This window comes from Hydra vulgaris, chromosome 09 (genome assembly GCF_038396675.1).
Source record: "Hydra vulgaris chromosome 09, alternate assembly HydraT2T_AEP".
In the NCBI taxonomy this organism is placed as follows: Eukaryota; Metazoa; Cnidaria; class Hydrozoa; order Anthoathecata; family Hydridae; genus Hydra; species Hydra vulgaris.
In genome coordinates this window covers 54571550-54590000 of record NC_088928.1, presented here as the reverse complement: position 1 = coordinate 54590000, position 18451 = coordinate 54571550, and the positions used below count along the sequence as shown (strand labels likewise).

The window sequence follows — 18451 nt, the reverse complement described above, 5'->3', positions numbered from 1 at the left end:
AATCGTTCTATTCAATATTTGATTTTTCTCAAACTCAACCAAATAATTTATACAATTTTTGGAAAAATCTACTTTGGGTATAAGATTTGAGTCATTTTCTTCTGAAAAAATAAATGGCTTACCATTACCCATCTTTCTGGAGGTGTAGCATAACTTTTTAGTTGTACAATTTAACTACTTTTTTTCATTACTGCTTCCATTGTTACAAAATCACCTGTGGCGTTCCTATTAAAACAGTCCCACACCTTAACACTACATCCAACCATGTTTTACAGTCAATAATACACATTAATTTATCATACAATTAATGATTTTTTTTCCAAACAAATAATCTTATCTTGAAACCAAAGAATTAAAACATCAATATGTCAGTCCATGTTTACAATCATTGATGGTCCATTTTTTATGTAGTTCTACCACTTTTTTATTATTCTTATAATATTTATCAAAGCATTTTAATCAAAATACTTTTGAATTATCTAAATGTGCAAAAATAAACATAAAAAGTAGTTAAACAAAAAATACCATTTTTAAAAAAAGTTTATGTCATTCGAATAATTATAAACGGTAGTGTATAAATGATATCTTTACTTAAACAATTTCCATTTTGCGGACATAAATCAATATGCTGGCAGTTACATGATGGATGATTAAGGTTAGAAGAATTTGATAAAACTTTATTATTGTGTGAGGTGGTGATGTTTCAAATATTTAGAAGACAGCTATAGTAAAATTATTTTGGTTAAACAGTTTATTGAGCTTATGATTTTTTGGAAAGCTTTTATCGGTTAAATTAAGAAAAAGCATGGCAACATTTGTCTTGATGTTAATAGAAAACAAAGAGTTAAACCAAATAATGTTTTGTGCTTGTAGTTTTGTTACTTTGTAGAGTTTTTTGGAATGGTAGTAATGCTATCTTTAAATCCAATAGACTTATGAGTACTACCGTGAAAAGGAGTGGCTCAATTAAATACTTCTTTTATTTAGGAAATACTTCTTATATGGTTAAACATCATTGTTGAAATAGAATTAAGAATATTTAGAGGATGGTTCAAATTAACATTGATAAATAACAGGTTGTCAACTGGTTTTCTATACAGCTGAAAAGAGTTGTTAGGCAGGTTAGGCAAAATGTCGAGGAAGTTAACAGTTTTTTAAATTAGTTATTATTGTTATATTTAGCTTAAATTTTTCTTTTTCTTTTTATAAGGTTTTACTTTATTTTTTCTGATTGCCGTCAACTAATATTATAAAAACAGCAAATTCCATTATCTCTATATAAATCGTTGGTACTTAATCTGTATTTTTTACTGATGGTGAACAAAATGAAAAAGCCTACCAATTCACATAACTCAGCTCTGTCAAAGCTTCCCATTGTAACATCAAAATTGCAATCTTCTGCTTTTTTGAATAGAAACTGATTAGAAATGGAAGGATAAAAATCAACAATATCATATTGCACAAAAACAGATTTTTTGGTGTTAATATCATGGAATTATTTTAAAATGTCATTTATATTATGCCATTGGTGCACAAGGGTAGTGTTTCTAACTTTTTTGTTAATATCATCTAGTAAGGTTTTGGTGACTTTTTCTAGCAAGGTTTAGCAGGGTTGATTAATCAGGACTGAGAGTTATTGGCAAAATTTTCTTTGCGGTCAAATATATATATATATATATATATATATATATATATATATATATATATATATATATATATATATATATATATATATATATATATATATATATATATAGTTAGTTAGTTGGTAGTAAACGCTGTAACTGGCAGAGCCAGTGAGTGTGTTATCAGGCAAACTTTGACAGCTAAATGATTGATTGCTGATCATCCAGCATTCAATTGCTGCTTTAACGCTGTTGGCTGAAGGCGATTTAACAACTTCTTTTGGCAGAGAGTTCCATAAATTTGGAACACGATTAAAGAAGAAGTTTTCTCTGTGCTTTTGTTTTGTTATTTCCTTGCAAATTCTAAATCAGTGACCTCTTGTATAATTGTTAACGTTTGGAAAACAAAGGCCTATTTCTAATTTGTCAATATTATTCACAATTTTATACATTTTATTAGATCTCTTCTTTGTCTTGATTCCACTAGGATAGGTTTAAGTTATCGAGTCTTTTTGTATAGGAAAGATTTATGAATGATGATACTAGTTTAATAGCTTTGTGCTGGATTCTTTCGATATAGTCACAATCTGATTTGAAAAATGGAGACCATACCATAACTGCAAACTCTAGTAGTGAACGAATAAAAGTAATATAAAGCAAATAAAGTAACTTACAATCGAAACAAACAAATAATTTTTCGATACAACCAAGCATTTGATTTGCTTTGTTAGAAGCATAAACCACTTGATTTTTCCATTTTAGGTTTGTATTGAAAAGTACTCTAAGATCTCTTTCTGTATCTGACTCCGTTAATTGAATACTGTTTAAATTATATAAATAGTTTTTTTTATTGTGGCCATAGTACATAACTACACATTTTGATATGTTAAACATAAACAGCCAAGTTTGTATCCATTTGTAGACAATATCTAGATCATTTTGAAGATTAGTAGTGCATAGCTAATAATCTTCAAAATAATCAATAGTGCAGATCCTTCTCAGCTGAATTGTGAAGATTAAACCAAGAGTGTCAGTAGCAGAACTATTTGATATTTTAAAAGTTGGAATATTTACATGCTGATACAGAAATGTTTTGCTAAGAGTTTCACTAATGTTATGTTCGATGCCAATTTTATTTTTAATGTTTGTGATGTATCCATTTGACCATACGATCTCTGGGAAATTAAAATCCCTTGTAGTTAGTAAGTCTTTGTATCCTTTTCTATCAACATAGTCTTTAGTCTTTTTGAAAACCAAATCAAAATTGTTCATGTTTGAAAAATTGTTTGCTCTGTAAGTACAACCATCTAAATACTTGTTGTTTTCAAAATACACTGTAGCCCAAATTTGTTCAATTTCACTTGAGTTAAAAACTGCATCGCTTAACTCTAATGATTTAATAGTTTCAGTAATATATAGACACACACCACCTCCTGTGCGCCCATCATTTCTGTTTCTTCTATACAGATTATAGCCATTTAGATTTACAACCGATTACAAACTTGGTCAATATGTATATATATATATATATATATATATATATATATATATAATATATATATATATATATATATATATATATATATATATATATATATATATATATATATTATAAATATATATAATTGATTTTGATTTTTTACACTTTAGTTTTTCTTCTTTTTAAATTACCTGATGACCCTGACAACAATAGGTCAGCAAAGTATTGTTAATGTATTATAATATCAAAATATATTTATAAATAGTTATACGCACATATTTATAAACATATCATGTAACAAGAATATATACATACATATTTATATTTATATTTATATATATATATATATATATATATATATATATATATATATATATATATATATATATATATATATATATATATATATATATATATACATATATATATATATATATATATATATATATATATATATATATATATATATATATATGTTTATATATATATATGTTTATATATATATATATATATATATATATATATATATATATATATATATATATATATTCATATATATATATATATATTGATTTAAACCCTGTCATTTTCTGTATATTGGTATGACACTTTTATAAAATGTGACAGATACATGGCCATTATGAATCAAAAGTTTCTGACAGAAACACTAGACAGTTGGAGGTGTGTTTTCCAGAGCTCTCACAAAAAGCTACAACAATACATTATTATATATACACATGATACAAGAAAAATTTCTGAAATTTGCAGAGTTTCAAAGCCAAACTTCTTGGTTGTTCGTTCATTTAAGATATGTTCACTAAGAGAAATTAAAATATTAGAGTCTTGTTAAAATTTAATTACATGGAAAACTGGAAATATTTAATTTTATGTGTCAAGATGTCAAATAATTTACAATCTTTTAAGATGTCTGTCAATCATTATCTTGCTCCAAGAACTTCTTTATCAGTAACTTTAACTCTAATAGTAGTTGCTAGCAGCCTTGTTGAAAGTAAAGATGTTGAAAAGTTCAGGCTCAACAGTGAAAAATTTTATAACAAAGTTGAAAGAGTATAAAGTCCAACAAAATGAGTGCTTATTAATTTCATTTTTTATGTTTTACTCCGAAATTGTCTTTTGCATTTTACAAAACTCTTCAGGCCTAAATCTTCATTGATAAGTCTTTGCATCAGTTATCTTAAATATCTGATTTCTCTAGCTGGCTTTGAAATTGAGTGGTTTGGATTACGTCACAGTTTGCAATCAACTGTATTTACAAGTTTATTTATTCTTACAGTTCGTTTTGAGCCAATTTTTTTCGAAAAACCTTTTTTTCTCTTCTTTGAAGATCTGTTATGATTTTGTAGACATTAGATTTTTTTTAAATCATCCATTAATTTTCTTCACAATTTATGATTTCTTCAGTCCCATTTCCACAGCTTTTTAATGGTCTCATGCCTTTAAGGAATTGATGCTTTCAACCTTTTTTCAAATATTTTAAATAATTTTAAAAAATCACTTCACAATTGGTGCAATGATTATTTTTGTTCTTAATTTTCCCATGCATTTAAAAACTAATAAATATATAATAAATAATAAAAATATAAAAATTTGATATTTAACTCTGTATATAATAATAGTTGTTATATACTAATCTTAATATTTTTCAAAAAATTTTTACGAAATATTATACACCATTAAGTTTAATTAAATAATATATTACCTTTGCATTTTAGACAGTGGAATGCAGCCCATTTTGGTTTCAGGTATTGAAATTGATATTTTAATCTTTAAGAAATAACCATTAAGAGGAACAAAATTTTTGTGTTTGTTTATTATAGATTTTGTCAAAAAGATTATGTATTTAAAAATTTATGCATTTAAAGCATTAATATTGTAAGAAAAATGATAACAAAGAGCTAATGTCATTTAAATTTATTTTTGATTTTTAATAATTTGTATTAACTCCTAATTTTAATGTTCAGTCTTTTTATTTTTAATATTAAAATTTATTTTTTATCATTACTGGTAGTGTAAATTTAAACAAATTTTATCACACATTAACGGTTTTATTTAAAACTAACAAACATAATAATATCATCAAAGTATGTTTATATAAAAATCTACGAAATAGTTTATATCCATGGAGCTCATTATTGTATTTTTTTGTGTGTCTATTACACATTGTTACAAATATTTTAGTGCAGTAATTACAAATATTTTAGTATTTAAGTCTTACTAAATTATATATATATTACCACAAAAAAAATTGAAACAACTAATTTTTTAAATTTATTTTTTTCATAAATTTAAAATTTTTAAAAACATTAAACATTATCAAAAATATATAATTCTAATCACTCCGGCACTCCATTTCTAAATTTATTTTATAGTTAAACTCTATATTTATGTTGAATTCCAATGTATTACTGTTACAACCAAAAACAAATCTTGAACTCTCTTCAATACTCTCTTTACTATTTACCAAAAGAAGTGAAGTTCTATAATTATATACAATTATATGTAGTAAATATTAAAGCATTAATATTGTAAGAAAAATGATAACAAAGAGCTAATGTCATTTAAATTTATTTTTGATTTTTAATAATTTGTATTAACTCCTAATTTTAATGTTCAGTCTTTTTATTTTTAATATTAAAATTTATTTTTTATCATTACTGGTAGTGTAAATTTAAACAAATTTTATCACACATTAACGGTTTTATTTAAAACTAACAAACATAATAATATCATCAAAGTATGTTTATATAAAAATCTACGAAATAGTTTATATCCATGGAGCTCATTATTGTATTTTTTTGTGTGTCTATTACACATTGTTACAAATATTTTAGTGCAGTAATTACAAATATTTTAGTATTTAAGTCTTACTAAATTATATATATATTACCACAAAAAAAATTGAAACAACTAATTTTTTAAATTTATTTTTTTCATAAATTTAAAATTTTTAAAAACATTAAACATTATCAAAAATATATAATTCTAATCACTCCGGCACTCCATTTCTAAATTTATTTTATAGTTAAACTCTATATTTATGTTGAATTCCAATGTATTACTGTTACAACCAAAAACAAATCTTGAACTCTCTTCAATACTCTCTTTACTATTTACCAAAAGAAGTGAAGTTCTATAATTATATACAATTATATGTAGTAAATATTAAAGCATTAATATTGTAAGAAAAATGATAACAAAGAGCTAATGTCATTTAAATTTATTTTTGATTTTTAATAATTTGTATTAACTCCTAATTTTAATGTTCAGTCTTTTTATTTTTAATATTAAAATTTACTTTTTATTATTACTGGTAGTGAAAATTTGGAGCCCTTTGTTACGGCTTAGAGTTTATTGTTAGTAATGAGACATTTGCTTGGGTTATTAAATAATATTAAGTACTATCTGTGCTTTGAGTCAAGCTCCTTAATAAATTTCAATATGATTAAAGTACCAAAATATATAAAACTCTAAAAACCATCATCATCACCAAGCTCTTTAAATCTTTAATTAACTAATACTCATGGTCTTCAAAGTAACTTTTCTTCTCTTTAGTCTTATCTCTTGCAAATTTCAGACTTACTTGCTTTTTGTGAGATTAACTTGAGTTCGGCTTTCTATTCTTGTGATCTTAGTGTTGATGGTTATATTCTTTTAATTCGTAAAGACTCCACTATTCACATTCTTGGTTTGGCCATTTACTTTCGTAAGAATTCACCCATTTGTCGGGAAACTAGGTTTGAATCTACAGGCTATTCTTTTATGTGCTTTTGTTTAGCACCACTATACTCTTTCGCTTTTTTCTTTGTTTTATATCGCTCTCCTTCATCTCAAGAATGCACTCTTTTTGATGTTATTTCTGATCAAATTGACCAAGTCCTCTCTCTTCATCAGCCTCCATCAGCCAATATTGTTGCTGTTAGTGTTAGTTTAGTCTAATGCCTAAGCTTGCTATTCTCAGGTCACAAAATAATTTATCTCAAAATTAATCTTGTGACTGGAGAATCCTTAAAAGTATCTATAATAAGGGCAAATCTGTTGTTCCACCTCTCTAGTATGGTACAGATTTTGTTACCTCACCTAAAGTCAAAGCTGAATTGTTTGCTAAGAATTTTTCATCAATACCATCTCTTGATTCCACTAGTTGCGTTCTGCCTGATATAGCCAACAATCAAGTTGATCCATTCCTCGACATCACTCCAGCTTCTGTATCTAAAGTTATTTCATGCTTAGACTCTTTTACAGCTTGTGGTCCGGATAACATACCTGTTATAGTCTTGCAGAAGAGTTCTCCGGAGCTGTCATCAATACTTTCAAAATCGTTTAATAAGTGCTTATTGTAGTCTTATTTTCCTGCCTGCTGGAAAACAGCATTTGTTGTCCCTATTTTCAAAACTCTGGAGTGCGATCCGACTCATCTAACTACCGTCTCATTAGTCTTCTTCCTATCATAAGCAAGATTTTTGAGTCTTTAATTAACAAATACTTAACCTCTTATCTTGAATCTAATAACATACTTTCTGATGATCAATATGGATTCCGATCTTGTTCTACAGCTGATTTGCTAACAGTAATAACAGATAGGTTTTATTGTGCATTAGATAAAGGTGGAGAGGTTAAGGCCATTGCTCTTGACATTTTTAAAGTTTTTGATAAAGTTTGGCATGCTGGTATTCTCCATAAGCTTTGTTCTTATGGTATATCAGGTAACATCTTTAGTATTATCGAATCCATCCTCACCAATTGTAGTATTAAAAATGTCCTCGATGGACAGCACTCTACTTCATATCCTGTCACCTCAGGGTTCTATTCTTGGCTCTATACTCTTTTTAATTTACATTAATGATATTCCAAATAATCTTAATTCTAAGGTGGTGTTGTTTGCTGATGGTATTTATACTTATCTTGATAAGAAGCCAACACTCTATGATTGCTTGGAGGAGGGCATTTGAGCTTAAAGAGGATCTCACCTCTGCTACATCATGAGGCTCACAGTGACTGGTGAACTTTAAGTCAGATAAAACTCATTTTTTTTCAGCCAATCATTATCGCAATAATCTAGATCTTCTTTTATTTATGAACGGTAATTTACTCGAGAGTCATCTACCTTTCATCTTCTTGGATTAATCCTAAATCCGATCTTTCTTAAAAACCATAAAAGTTGCTACTTTTTTACTCTGGGTTCTATTCTTTCTCTCTATAAATCTCAAATCCGTCCTTGTATAGAATACTGTTGTCATATCTGGGGGGAAGGGGGGGATTTTCCAATGATGCTTTTTCTCTTTTAGACTAAGTGCAAAAACGCATTGTAAACATAGTTGGACCTGCTCTTGCAGTCAACTTTTAGCCATTATCACATCATTTTTATAATGCTTCTCTTTCACAAAGAACTAGCGTTTTTTGTGGCATCTACTAAAATTCATTCTCATGTTACTTGTCATTCAGTTAAATCTCATCCTTTAACTGTGACTGTTTTAAATACTCTAAAAATTCTTATTATCATTCTTTATTAAATCATTCTCCAAGAATGATATAATAATTCTTATTATATCATTCTTGGAGGAATGCTCTGAGGAGAATTTGGCAAATACCATATTCTCCTCAGGGCATTTCTCCAAAAAGTGCATATGCAATTTGCCTCAGAGTGTAATAAGTTCTAAGTGATAATCCCATTAAAACAGGAATACAACTTTTATAAAAGATAATTTTTTTTAATTTGTTAGTTTTTTTCAAAATGTTATTAAAAAATGATTAAGTTGACAAATGAATTGAATTTGTCTAGAAGCATTACAATTTTGATCATCCTCAGGTTTTTTAATTATATTACCTAATTGAGGCCAGCTGTGAGTGTATTCAATTATATTTTTAGAAATTAGGAGCCAAGGATTGTGTGGCAATCTATATTTGGCTAACAAAATACATTTATTTTTATCAACATTGAAAGGAATAGTTCTTTCGCATTTATGTCATACATTTTTAAAATTAAGCACATTATAGTAGTTGTTGTAGCCATTAATGTAAGATCATTAGCATAACACAATTCACCAAAGTAATATTTACCAATGTAGTAGCTTAGTTTTGCTGCTTCTGTTGGTTGCTGCTACAATCCATTTATAAAAATACACAATAACATAGGGCTGCATACTGCACCTAGTCAAACACAACTGTATACAAGCGTATCACAATAGGAAAAAAATTAAAATTTTATGAAATAATTTGTAGTAGCTCACATGAGGCTTTCGATGTAAGCACAATACAGTATACAGAATTATCATAAGAGGTGTGACAAGCTACTTTTCTTTAATAGCTGAGTGCACATGCTGGTTGAGTGACTTTTTTTAAAACCAAATTGCAAACCAGATGTGATAAACTTATTTATTAGTTCACAAAGTAGAATATGGAAAATTAGTTTACCAAATATTAGCAATACTACGGTTCAAAATTCAAAATACATCAATATATTTAGGTTTTGGTGTTGCAACAATAATACTATTCCTTTAGCTCATCTAAAACAAACTGTGAATAAACATTCTCAATAACAGCATAGGTAAAAAAGTACACAAGAATGAGTCAGGAGCATTTATGATGCAATCAAATGAAAACAATCCTTTGCAGATTTTATTCCTTGAACAGCATTATACATATTGATTCTTGTAACAATAAAATTATTAAAAAACAACTTAAATTTATTTATGGTAATACTTAAATCTGGTGCATCAGCCAGCAACGGAGACAAAATAAACTGATCAATAATGCTTACTCTTTTGCAGTTAAGATATGTGTAATATACATCAAACCTTGACATTTGGTTGCATGGGAGTAGCTTGTTGTTTGCTGAAAAATTTTTTAGTGACTGTTTGATTACAGGCACAATTAAAATTGGTTTTTAAATCACCACCTAGAATAACTTGAGCATGGGGAACCTATAATGAAGGCAAAATGTTAAAAAATTAACCTGTCAATAATTTGAACTGCAAAAAAATAAATCCATGCCTGGTGTTACTGGAAGCATCGTTCCGCCATAAAGTTTACTTAATCAAACTGTTTCATGTGCCGAAAGAGCTTTATTTGAAACAACAAGAGCTGCAACTCTTTTTGATGCCAAAGAATTCTTTATTACAATAGCAACAAGATTAATATTCAAAATGTCTTTTGTGCAGATGTTAGACAATCTGCCAATAATTGAAAAACAATCTGAGCATCTTTTTTCTACTGTTGATGAAGGTGTTCTCACTGCTGAACTTTGTGCCAATTTAATTTTCATTTGACCATTGTTTCTCAGTTTTCCAATTGAACAGACCAAGCAGTCACAATGAGAGTCTGGAGTTTCTGGTCAAAGTTTTATAGTCTCAAGCTTATACAATAGTGGGAATGTGATTTCTTTGCCACTTTCCTTTCTTCTTAAACAAGAGCAACATATTAGCACAAATTCCAAGTGGAACTTGGTCATCATTAAAGTCAATATTCTTTTTCAGTATAATCTGACATCTTTCTTTTAGATTTGATGTTAGCTCAAGCTGACATTTACTGAAACAAAGAAAACAAACAGTTTTCCTGCATTCTTGGTGATTTTTAGCAGTATTTGGCATTTTCACTAAAATCAAAGGTGCTCAGTTTAGCCCTTATTGATAAAGCAAAAATTACTTGTTTTTTCCCAGAATTCAAAAGTATCAATTTTTTCAAAAGTAATTTATTTCATAACTAAATACATTTCATGTCAATTTAAACAGTTTTTACAAAAAAATTATAGTTTAGGGCTAAAGAAATACAAAATAAGCTGTCATTTCACATCGATAAAGTATCACAGTAAACACAAGGTATATTTATTATGTCTATAGTACATTTTAGTACATATTAATACGTTTATATAACGTTTAAAACATTTTTCATGTTTACTGGGATGAAAATTTAAAAGTAAATAACTTGCCGAGGCGTTGTAATCTGTTGTGGTTTCAACCCTCTCTATAACTCCAAAACACAAACTTAAATAATTAATTTATATAATGAAGTTTATTTGTAGAAATGCGTCTGTTACATTAGTAAAAACCAGGTCATAAAGGCATGAAACTAGTGGCGTTACATTTTTTCTTTTGTTGTTTGTGAGCTGGCTTCCTAAAGTTTCAATAAGCAATACATATAAAAAATAATGATAAACAATAGGAATCCCATTAACTCATATTCTGAAGAGATTTATATTTTGTCCAACTTAACGAATATTTTGAATTTTTCTGTTATAGTTCTAATTTATTTCCTTTATCTAACTTCAACTTTTTAAATAAACAGATTTTAATATAAACTTAACCCATTTGAAGATATTAGTCAAAACATTTAGTTTCTTAAATTATATTTGACACAAAAGTATTTAAATAAAAAACATCAAATAATTCAAATGCTTTGAATTATTTGATGTTTTTCAATTTTAATTATTATAGTCATTAATAAATAAAATGAGATCGAAGCTGTACAAAAATTTTGCGAAGGAGAATAAAGCACAAAACTTGTAAAAATAAATTTTTTACTGTGTTGCAACGTGAATTGCCTGATGACCGGCTTTTATTTTTACTGTCTGGCAATGTTGCCAGATTATCGGCATTTACGAAGGACTTACTTTATAAAAGCTGGTCATCTGGCAACCCAAGCCCCAAGCTATAAGTGAAGTTTTAGTTTGATAAATTTTATTACTGTTGATATTTAATTTTGATATTTTAGATTATTACTGTTGATATTTATTACATAGACTTTTACGCAATTCAAAGTAAAAGTCCTCAGTACGAATGGTTCAACTTAACCAGGGTACAATTAAGCAGATAATATAATAAAGTTCAACAGGAATTTAAAAAAAAAAAGTTCTTGCTGAATTTAACTTTCAAATAGAAGAAATGAATCATTGACTCTCTTGAACTGAGATTTTTAATTTTAATTTATGTGTCATACTTTATAAAAAATATAACTTTATTTAACAATATGCAAGCTATACTGTTTAATTGACTTCAGCAAAAATATTTTATTAAAAATAATGTAAAATCAGTATATAATTTTTTTCCTTGTAAGTTCTTCAGGCAAGCGCAATTTATTACTCTCTTAACAAAATTAGCGACCACTATTTGTCGCATCTAAAAGGCCATTTACAGGTGCATTTCACATGCACGGAGTGATCACTCCGACTTTATCACTTTTACTTTAAGGTCTGAAGTAGATAAAGTAATATGTATATAAAATCATGTGAAAAAATTTAATCCAATATCTGTATATATATCCAAAACAACAAGAAAAACTTGAAAAAATTTAAACCAGCTAACTAAATTTAGTAAAACTTTTAACTACTTAATTACTTAATTAAAAATTTTTTATTATTTTAAAAATAATTATATTTATAATCTCTAACTTTTATTTAAATAACTTCTAGGTATATATTTTCTATACAAAGTATTGTACCAAAGGGTTTCTTCATTATAGAATAAATCAATTTTTTAATGGAGTCACGCACAAAACAGAAAAAAGCACACACAAAAAAAAATTAATAAATGAACCCTATTTTTTCTGAAAATGGTTTGTTTTTTATAGGTAATTATACAAGGATTCTTAAAGATTATAAAAAGTCACAGCATTCTACAATGTATCTTTACTCCACAATCGTTGTTTAAACCAAAATCATGCACAGACAAAAAAAAGTAACTTACAAACACGCAAACATTAGCCATTTTTGGATTGTATTTTCGGAAATAAATCAATTGTGACTATCATAAATAGCATATATATCAATACTATTTATACTAAACACATGTTTAATTAAACGATATTTTAATATATTATATTAAAGATAAATAACATATTATATAGTTAATATATTATATTAAAGATAAAAAAGATATAATATCAAATTTTTAACAATAAGTTTAGTTGTAACACTTTGGCTTAATAATAATAATGCATCCATGATTATCTAAGTGTGATTGCGGTACTAATGGTTTGAACTCACACAAGTCTTGCCAGGAGAAGTTGTCTACAGATGGGTATATAAAAATGAGTTTGTCTTGTTCTTTAAGAAATTTAATATGTGACATATTATCTACAATTCCTAATACTTCAGCAAGGTATGCCTTTGCTTTACCAGCAGAACACAATTCTTTAAAGACAAATATAACTGGGGAAATAGTATTAAATTTGTACCTTTCAGATGGAGATTTTACCACATTTATCAATAATGAAGATGATAGTTTCTTAACCATTCTTTTTACCATTTCTGATTGGTTACAAATTGATATAAAAGCACCATCAGTATTAAAAAGAAAAGAATGGTGACATTGAATACCCTTGACTTTAAATTTATATTTGAGAAGTGTCTCATTGATCTCACTTTGGTTTGCGGTAATACACTCATTTGTAATCAAGATGATATAAACTAATGAAAGTTTAATTACCAAAAGTTTCATATCTACAACTTGCATTTTTAGGTTTTTTCTCTAAATAATGACTTACATTAATTTTGATATTTTTTTCTATTGCAACGCTCACAAAATCTTCCAAACTGCAACAATATTGTTTTGCAGATTTTACTGTTGTCCAAATCATTCTTTTAATTTCTCCACATATGCCATCAACTGCCCCCTTTACATGTGATGTTGCAAAAAATGACCAATGAATCTCAACAAGAGCAGATGACAGTTTGTACAAATTATTCATGGCTGTCATGACATATGAATTTTAAAATTGTGATGAAGGACCATCTGTGTAAAAGTATAATATACAAACTTTTTAATGATTTAATAATTGTTTGATAATGAAAAAAGCAGCATACTTATCATGAAGTAAACGATTGGATACAACGGCATAGGAATGTGTATTGCTCTTACTCCAAACCGCAGCAGTTAATTCTGTTAGTTGCTGATGAACCCATTAAGCGGATTGAATTTCACTTTGCTCCATTATGGTGTAATTTTCACTGAAAATCATCTGATTTTAGAAAAATTAAAAATATAAATGGATGAATAGATAGTTTATAAATATACCAAAAAAAAAACTAGGTTAATACAAAATCATTAAATTTTGTTGTCATACTACAAATGAAATTACGATTTTACTTATATGTATAAATGAAATATGCATAATATAAACGAAAAAAACATAAATGAAAATATGCACTTTGTTGTTGCTTTATATACACATAGCATATATAATCTTGCAATTGCTGACACAGCAATACGAGATTATATTTTCTGTGCATTTTTTGAGGACCATTTGTTGTTAACAAAAAGCGGTCTATTTGAATCATCACCAAATGAGTCTATTACATTAGAAACATATTCATCTAACTTTGCCAACCCACAGTTCACTTTATATTCTAAAAATGTGCAAGATTGGTTTTGATTATGCATAGACCTTTTAACTATATATGACATAATATTTAATTTTTTTTGATAGGTACTTGTTAACAACTTGAAATTTTTCTTGGTATGTGCAAAGGCAAACATTGTGGGGAAGATCATTTACGAGCTTGACATGAATGGCTGCAATGATTGTAAAACTTAGACTTCCCCATGTTTAAATTATTATGCTCACGTTTAAAAAGTGAATGTTCTTCTCCTAGGGTCATCAACATGTGACAAATTTGTTTCTGAAAGAAAACAAAAATTGTTTACAAAAACTGAAAACCTTATTAAACAAAATACAATTCTTACATATAAATGATGTGTCATACCTTCTCTTTTGTTTTCTATTGAATAGCAACATCTTTGCAACCTGGAGCCATTCTACTGGTATTTCCTTGCAAATAAAAATCAAAATCTTTGCAATTAACATCATCCAAACGGGCATAGTCAGAGTCTGATTCTGAAATATCAGAAAATAGTATAATTTCACACTTACAAACTTCTTTTAAAAGGTATTTTCTTTAGTTTAAATTGGCAGGTAATGCTGAACTAATTTTTTTAAAACTCTGCAGAGATATAAAGGACTGTTCGATATCAGATATAGATTGGTTAACCTCTCAATTTCGCTTCTTTCTTTTGCAATCTTTTCAACATACTTCCTCCTTTTCCTTGTCGCTTTTTATTTTTCATTCGATTAGTTTCAGCAATTGGATATTCGAATGTTTCTTTCTAAATTTTTATGAGTTTTATAAAGAAGTTTTTTTTTATTATTTTTTGAAATTGAAATATATTTGAAGAAATAAATTAAGACTCTTGTCTAATTATAAATTGATAGATATTGATTTGATATGACATTTATACATATCTATATATATATATATATATATATATATATATATATATATATATATATATGTATATATACACATACCTATGTCAAACTATTAAGTGAAGTGTTACAGATTTTTTTACTCAAAAAAACAGAAAGGTTATAGTAAGTACATAATTCTGCATTGCATAATGCTAGTTTAAATGTGATAAGACAGTAAATAATTTTTATTTAGACTATATCTACAATCGAGAAGAATTTAGTCCAATGCAAGGTTTATTACTTAGTACACTCAATGTTTTGATGAAGGTGTACACTGTGTCTTTTAAAATCAAACCAACAAACTACACTAAAGGTTTGAAAAATATTCTTCATTTAACTTTGGGTCATAATTTTGGTAGTTATGGTGATAGAAATCCAGGTGTTTGGTTTCATGAAGATGGTTCTGGAAAGCTTGTTATTTTTGCTGCAGTGAGTGGTAATGCTAACTACTGCGTTGAAACTCCTCCTCTTAAATTAAACCAATGGTCTTCTGTAAAAATACATCAAAGTTTGATGAAAGATAAATATTGGTTTTTTGTTAATCTAAATGGAGTGTATATTCATAGAGTGGAAAATTCTGATGCCAGAGATTTCAAAAACATGAAAGTATATGCCTCTGATTATTGGTATGATGCTCAAAATGGTTCAATTACTGACTTACTTATCATCAATGGAAAAGCTGGTAAGAGTTCAAAGTTTTTTGAATTTTATTAATAATATTTTTTCAAAATAAAAAATATTTTATTATTAAGTGAATGGTGTGTGTGTGTGTGTGTGTGTGTGTGTGTGTGTGTGTGTGTGTGTGTGTGTGTGTGTGTGCAAATGTGTGCATCAGTTGATAAAGATTAAAAAAATTTTTTTGATGGTATAGAATAAGCCATATACTAAAACTATCTAATTATACATGACATTTTTATAAAATATTGTCCTGAATTGTTTAGTTAGAGACAAAGAACTGGAGAGTGGACTTTTTAAAACAGAAAAAAAAAAGTTGGTTAAACCTACTTAGAATTACTTAAAAAACAGAAATTATGAAAAATCAAAAGAAATATAATGATGGAAACTTTTCTGTAACTGATACAGTTTCTGTCTGTACATTGATGCTCATTTGATCATTTAAACTAATTTCAAAAATTAAAATAGGTATGTAATGGTAGTAACTTGAAAACGGTAGATTCTACAGTTTTTTCTATATCAAATTGTTTTATTAGTTGTGTTGCCTTGTTGCTGTTTCTCTGGCAATTTTATAAAATGGAATTGTGATTATATTGGAAATATAAAACTCATGCATATCCTCAACTGTCAATATTTTTAAATGGCCTTTATAAACTTGCTTTTCATTTGCACCATTTTCATTTGAGTAATCAATTGTGATCTATTAGTATTTTTTTGTAAATTATGTTCAATTTCTTCTTCTTCAATCTTTATAATTTTTTTTAAGATTTTTTGAATAAAATGCATTTTCTGACAGCCATCATTTGAATCTTTTCCAAATCCACATGATTTCATTTTATTAATATAGTGTTGTTAATTAGACCTATAGAATATCGAATGTTATTGAAACTTATTATTGTTATATGTAACTTTCAAAACAGACCAATTTATAGTTAAAAGTAAAAAACAAAAAAAGACCAATTTATAGTTGAAAACAAAAAAGAAAAAAACTTGTATTATGGAACATTAAATTTCATGCCTAATGACAATCATCAGCCATAAATTACAAAATTAAACGTTAATATTACTATCAGAATTAAGGTGGTGTAAGTTCTAATAAACCCGTGTAAAGCTTTGAAAAAACCTGGGTACAATTGTGAACTTTTCATTATATTTCATTTAAATATCAAACCACCACATAACAATCATAAACATTGGTATGCAATGCAACTTTGAAATGCATACACAAAAACAAATTACTCCTATCCTCATTCAATACTGAAGATTAAACCTAAATTATTTACGATAAACAAAGTTTGGCGTAAATAATTTATTTTTTATAATTTATCAAAGATTTATTAATGCTATTTGTTTTTACTATCTTTTTTTTGCTTAAAATAACTTTTTTTAATTTTTAGAGTACTTTGTTGAAAATGTTCCATCTTTATTAGTTAAAGAAAAAATAATTGCACAGATACCAAAACTTGATAATGAGTATTTTTTTTCAATTGAAATTTGTCCTAATAACTTTGAATTTTTATATCAAAATGTAATAAGTTTTGCTATTGGCACTAATAATTTAAATAAAAATAACTGGTATAGAATTCATTACATCATTTTTCATAAAGATGGTGATGGAAAACTTCAAATTGGAATTCCAACTAATAGCAAGTTTAATCAATATTACATCACAAGACCTGTTGAATTACATGTATGTTCAAACGTAATAGTTAGCCAAATGTTTAATGGCTTAGTATATATGTTCAGAATCAATGTGAATGGTGAAGTTATTTTTTCTGAAATAAACAACCAATCTCAAAGTTTTAGTAATGTCACTGTATTTGCATCAGATCCAGCAATTGATGCTGCAAATTGTTTAATCAAAAACTTTTTTTTAATTAATGGCATTTCAAGTAAGTTTTTATGTTGAATAAAAAGTTTTTACTAAAAATATCGAAAATTTCAAACAATTTTTTAAACTTTTTATTTTGGTAGTTTCTAACCATTAATATGAAATAATATGAAATAATATAATCAGAATATGTTTAACAGATATTCAAGATTATTTATTTTACAGTATTTTATCATAATTTAAATTAGTTATTTTATTTATTTTGTTAGAAAGTGAAATGCAACCTGTTGTAGTTCTTCCAGCAGGTATTTAAATCTTTTTTTTTTTTTATATATATATATATATAGAAATCTTTCTTTTCAAAATTAAAAATGTTTAGTTAAACTAACTAAATTTTAATCATGGTTAATTCAAGAAAAAAAATAGTGAAAAAAAGTTTAGTGAATAAAAATTGTTACATTATGCTCAAAAATTACCTAAGGTAACCAAAGATTTGGTATTCTTATTTTTAATTTAAAGAGCTTTTGCGGTAGTAATGTGGTTGAGCTTGTAAGTGAGAAGTTTCAAATTTAATTCTGTACT

The 18451-nt window shown here is 26.9% G+C and overlaps 1 protein-coding gene across 3 annotated transcripts in view; it reads left to right on the top strand.

Annotated features, from left to right (window-relative positions):
- The window catches only part of LOC100199204 (fibroblast growth factor receptor 3), a 170052-nt gene that overhangs the window by 119356 nt on the left and 32245 nt on the right, over nt 1-18451 (top strand). For all 3 annotated transcript variants that reach the window (XM_065806068.1, XM_065806071.1, XM_065806069.1), the window contains exons 18-21: nt 4839-4868; nt 15557-16045; nt 17436-17930; nt 18139-18174. In XM_065806068.1, the coding sequence (XP_065662140.1) occupies nt 4839-4868; nt 15557-16045; nt 17436-17930; nt 18139-18174 (1050 nt within the window). The remainder of the gene's footprint in view (nt 1-4838; nt 4869-15556; nt 16046-17435; nt 17931-18138; nt 18175-18451) is intronic.